The sequence below is a fragment of the Hemicordylus capensis genome, chromosome 1 (genome assembly GCF_027244095.1).
Source record: "Hemicordylus capensis ecotype Gifberg chromosome 1, rHemCap1.1.pri, whole genome shotgun sequence".
In the NCBI taxonomy this organism is placed as follows: domain Eukaryota; kingdom Metazoa; phylum Chordata; class Lepidosauria; order Squamata; family Cordylidae; genus Hemicordylus; species Hemicordylus capensis.
The window spans coordinates 144,264,361-144,270,360 of NC_069657.1; the positions used below are offsets into that span (position 1 = coordinate 144,264,361).

At 40.3% G+C, this 6,000-nt stretch overlaps 1 protein-coding gene across 1 annotated transcript; it reads right to left on the reverse strand.

The window, feature by feature from the left end:
• Window positions 1-998: 998 nt before the first annotated feature.
• LOC128326303 (olfactory receptor 1013-like) lies at window positions 999-1,937 on the reverse strand. The gene has a single exon (XM_053252939.1). It carries the CDS (start codon window positions 1,935-1,937, stop codon window positions 999-1,001), a length of 939 nt encoding a protein of 312 aa, XP_053108914.1.
• Window positions 1,938-6,000: the final 4,063 nt, after the last annotated feature.

The window sequence follows — 6,000 nt, forward strand, 5'->3', positions numbered from 1 at the left end:
CATGCTAAAACTGGTCCTGGGTAGTACCACTTCAAACTGCAGATGAGGGGGCCATAAGATTTAACCCATTCTGATATAAAAATCTATGCACACATTTTGTTGATGGTCTCATTTTTGAAAATAAAATTTGAAATACCACTCCAGCACTTTTATTATTTTGTATCACATTTCAATTATGAAAGAAGCCTACAACTGTCTTCCAAATGTTTCTCACCCTTTGAAGTTGATTAGACCGAGGTATCATAATTTGCCTCTCTACCTGGCTCTGTTTGTGCTCCATGAGAAAACCATAAGTATGCAGAACAATATGTTGCATTGCTATCCACAGAAGATTTGGAGGACTTTATAACGAAGGCTTTTAAAAGGGTTTCTCCTCTATCAGCGAAACTGTCTTCATGGTTATTGTCCATGACAATAACTGATTCAAAAAGGAAAGAATCAAGAAGGATACTCAGGTAATATCTAAGTGTGCAAACCACTCTCCCTACTGAATCCCTATTGAAGCCAACTTGACTATTGCAGAAAACATTTTGCCAGGTCTGTAGCCAAAATCATTCCTATTCCTCTCTTCTTATACTGAAAGCAGGCTGATGGAACAACCTTTTCTGGATGAAAACACACACACACACACACACACACACACACACACACACACACACACCCAAAACTGAATGAGATGAGACACACTGATAAAGTTCCTTCTCGGGTGTCATGTACTACTACAATGAGGACGACGACTATTTATATAGTTTTCTTACTACCAGCTTTTGAAATGTGTTATGTAAATAAATGGATTAGATACAAATAATCTGGAAGGAATGGGCTCTATGTTACAGAAAATGGAAATGTCAGTTATTAAAGCAGTGACTCACAAAGAATACACAATACAATGAAAATTCTGAAGAGACATCTATGTGCATATGCAAGGCAAAAAGTCATCACAAATAAAAACTAAAAGCAAAAATGTGTATTCCTACTCCTATTTATTTATATTGCCATTATGTATTTATATCCCATTTCAGTGTCAGCTTCTTCAGAGCATCCTTCACCTCCTTGTTCCTCAGGCTGTAGATCAGGGGGTTCAGCATAGGGATCACTACTGTATAGAAAACCGACACTACTTTGTCCCTTTCCAAGGCATAACTAGAGCTGGGGCGTGAGTAGATAAAGAGGATGGAGCCATAGAACAAGGTCACAGCTGTCAGATGGGAAGCACATGTGGAGAAGGCTTTGAGCCTTCCTTCAGTGGAGTGGATCCTCAAGATGGCTGCCAAGATGAAGACATAGGAGGCAAGGATCATTGCTGAAGGAGTAATGACATTAGAGGCCAGAATGAAATACAAAACAGACTGGTAGCTCTCAGGCACCTCGCAGGCCAGCTTCACCAATGGAGGTAGGTCACAGAAGAAGTCGTCAATGATGTTGCCATCACAGTAACTCAATGTGAAGGTTTCACTGGTGATAATTGTGGCATTGATGAATCCGCTGAGATATGAGAGTGCCACCAGCCCTGTACATAGTTTTCCAGACATGGCAGTGGCATAAAGTAGTGGGTTGGAGATGGCCACATAGCGGTCATAGGCCATAGCTGCCAGGAGAAAGCATTCACTGTACGCAAGGCCAGCTGAGAAGAAGAACTGGGTAGCACAACCTCCAAAGGAAATACTCTTGTCTGCAGAGATACTGTTCATCAAGATCTTAGGCGTATAGACAGAGGAATACCAGAGGTCCAGGAAGGACAGGTTGCCGATGAAGAAATACATGGGTGTGTGGAGGCGAGAGCTGCAACAGATTAGTGTAGTCAGTGTGATGTTCCCTGCTAGGCTAGTAATGTATATGATTAGAAACAACCCAAACAGAAGCTGTTGCAGTTTGGGGTTCGTAGTGAATCCCAGAAGGATGAATTTAGTCACTGTTGTGTGATTTCTGATTTCCATGAATCTATTTGGAGTCAATTGCTAGGGATAGGGAAATAGAAGATGTGCATTAAAGTTCTTGCTTATCAGAGTAGCATCATCTATCAATGAGCTATATTTGGGGGACTTCTCGTATGCATAAAATAAAACAGTGGAAAGAGATGCTATCCTCATGTAGTATAATAGAAGTTAATTCTGATCTACCCCACAATGGTAGTAGCTCCAGAGATGGGCAACATTAAGGGTGCAATACAACGTATCTTTTCCACACTCACATGCTCATTTGGATAATTCCTCAGGCACTGGGAAGCCAAAAGGAATCCCAACAAATGAACGACGACTGCTTTGGAAGATAAGAGTCAGGATTTTGTTTATAACTGACATAACTGCCATTCTCCAGAAATATTTCCTGTAGAAGTCATGAATTGTTCAGGGTAGTATGTACACATGGGACTGTCTTGTATGTTTGCGGCAGATGGACTTTGAACCCATGCCCCCAACCACAGTATCAATCTCGAATCAGCCCCTTGCAACTACTATTTATATTATTCTAAGGGGGCGGGGAACCCGAACAGCATGATTAACATCATTTGGGCTCCCACTCATAAAACAGACACCTAATAATAACATAAAGCAGCAAGTAATATGACGAAGCTTGTACATTTTATATTTTCTGAAACAGATCATCACTTTCCATTCCCAAATTCCATTATTATGTCAACATAATAATAATTCCAATTGATGTCAACAGTTGTCTCAGTGTGTCTGTATTGGGAAGGCACTTTTTATACTGATTTCCCAATGTGCATTTCAAGATAATGCACCACCAACCACACAATAAAGGACTCATGCCTTTTCCGAGTATGGAATGTAATTTAGATACCAGGAACCACAATGTAGAAAGCAGCCTTAGCTCTTACAAATTTCCAGTTCTTCCCACTCCCCCACATCCTGAGCACATATGCTGCATAAACATATCGTTCCAATTCATTGGTTATAAGCATGTTCTATCTCATTTGCAAGCCTAGTGTGCTAGAAGAGGGATGCAGCACAACATAAACAAAAACACAATATAAAGAAGTATGGAAGAGACAGTGAGAGGAACAGAATAATCCAGGGATAGGCAAACTGAAGCTCATCAGCTGTTGTCCAACTACAATTACCATCACCCGCAGCCACAATTTATTGCACCTGGGGATGATGGGAGTTGTAGTTCAACAGCTGGAGAGCCTCAGGTTGGACACCACTGAAATACACAGACAGTTACTCCCCTTTTAAACACCTCAGCTCTGCTTGCAGTCTTAAGGAATGAGGCAAGAACCAACAGGACCCACTTTTTAAAATAGAAGCTGTTTTGGTGCCATCTTTATTATTAGATTGTATCAATCTTATTTTTTATCCTATTTTGTTATGCATGTATGTTGTTTCTTATATATGCACTCTGATGATTCTCAGCATGTTTGGAAAAAAAAACCACAAGCACCAATGTCACCATCCTCATGACTTTAATATGTACATCAAACACCCATGAAGTGCCATGGCTTCAATAATCTTACCTTATTAAACATAGGCTGGTAGATTGGTCAGGAAGAGAGCTGGTCTTGTGGTAGTAAGTATGACTTGTCTCCTTAGCTAAGCAGAGTGCACCCTGGTTGCATATGAAAGGGAGATTAGAAGTGTGAGCAATGTAAGATATTCCCTTTATGGGATGGAGCCGCTCTGGGAAGAGCATCTAGAGTCCAAGTTCCCTGCCTGGCAGCATCTCCAAGATAGGGCTGAGAGAGATTCCTGCCTGCAACCTTGGAGAAACCACTGCCAGTCTGTGTAGACAATACTGAGCAAGGTGGACCTATGGTCTGACTCAGTATATGGCAGCTTCCTATGTTCCTATGTTCAGTTTTATTCTCTCTGTTCATGCCAAACAATTTAAACATTTCAGAGCTAGGAGAAGCAAAATAAGATGGTATATAAAATATCCTTAATGAGTGGATTTTTATGTGTGCACTGTCTGAATCCAGTAAGATTTGTGTTGAAATAAACAGCCTTTGATCATGAAGGAAGAGGTAAAAACTAAGGGCTTCTTTGAGCCTATCTTAGATGGAGATGTATATGCCTATCAAGGAAGAGAGACCTCATGACAGAGTTCTGAAATAGAGGTTAATTCTTATTCCTGGTGAAGTAAGAAATAGTGTAGATAATGGAATTATAAGATCTTGATATGAAAAGATATCATTTTCCTCTATCACAGAACAAACTTACCTAATGATGCACAGGAAACAGCAATTCACTCACCTAACATCACCTGGTGCTGATTAGAAAGTGTTGGTGGATTTTTATCTATAAAGTACTATGGCCTCCTAAGAATATCATCCCAATGGCCTTTTTAACAGCCCCAAGATTTACAGCTCTGCTGGGATTAAAGTTTGGGTTTTGTGCCATTGGCAAAATGTATTATATGAATAAACAGATTCATAACAAGATTTATTTGTGGGGTTTATTTTCCCCTTTTGGAGGCAGCAATCTTTGGGACCACATTCACCAGAGCTCTTGGTGACTTTGCATATAGTCAGCAGAGCTGAGGAAAAGAAACAGGAGTCAGGAGTTAAAATAATTTTACAGGAGCATCAGAATTGTTAGATGTAAAGGTTATTCTGATGTGTATGTTATCTCATTCACCACCATGACCTTGTAAACAGTGACGACCAGTTGTTTTGAAGAAAAACATAGAACCTCACATAAAGATATTTACAATGATCTAGGCATTTGAATAGATCCTAACCCTTTGAATTTGTTTACCAGTAAAACCAAAAGAGCATCATTTTATGGGGCGGGGGGGAATTGGTGCAGTCAATGGTTTCTTTGGGAGAGTTTTAAACTATTACCAAAAAGAGAATCATTTCATGCACAGTTTGGTTTCTGTCAAGCTATTTAATATGCAGTTTTCATGAACATGGAACAGTATGAATAAAATCTATGATATGATATATTTGCAGTCAATGGCTTATGTCCAGACCAACATTGCAAAGATGCGAGAATGCCGCATAGCTAAGTGGATATTCCAAGTTGTTCAATCCTGTGCAGCCTCCTTCTGCTTGTGCAAGCATTGCACTTGCACAAGGATAGCAAATGGTTTTGCATCATTCCCCGACACATACATGAACTAACGAAGAGGTTTCATAGAATGAGGTGCACACCCTATTACATTGATGTAGCACAAGTCTGGAACACAGGTGATTTAGTGCAACATGTTTGCACTAGTGCAGCGTTAGATGGGATGTCAGCCAATATATTTATTTACTTTATGCAATGACATCTCACATTGTAATCCAATAGATTCCAAAGACATTTTACAGCCAAAGGGATCAACTATAAAGGAATGCAAATATTTAAAATATCAAGGAAAAATCAATGGACATCATCCTAAGGAAGCATTCATGTGTGGGAAGATGTACCTACACTGTGAGGATTTATTTTGGGGGGCAGTGCAGAGTGTAAAGGGTGGAGAGGGTGATTTTTTTTCGCATCTCTGATTCCTTTGGAAATAACCTGCACCACCCAAGTATGTAACTGAGGGCTGCATGTCCCTCTGGGACATATTTTGGGTGGCAGCATGAAATCTCACCATGGTGGATAGGACTACTTTAATCTGGTGCTTAACACTCAAAAGTGTTAGCAGCAGACAGGTTTCTTTAGAGAGGGAGTTTTGTAGATGGAGTCTCATCATGGAAAGGCCCCATCTCCCATTGCAAGTAGCCTAATCTCTGTAGTTGGGGCATCTGGAGAAATACAGCTTAGTTGAGTTTTTAACATGTTAGCTTTCTGTGTACAAGGAGCTTTAGGGGGGAACATCCAATCATTGGACCCCTCATTCACAGCTTGAAGTAGAGAGGTCTAGCAATGACTGGGATATGTGATTTGGCTAGTTGCATAGCATGCATAATATGTCCACCTCTATCATGTCTGCCCTTAGATGCCTTGTTTCTAAAGTAAAGAGCCCCAGGTGCTACAGTCTAGCCTCATAAGAAAGCTGCTCCAGGCCTCTGACTATGGTGGATTAACATAGTAGCAAATGCAGCATTTGCTA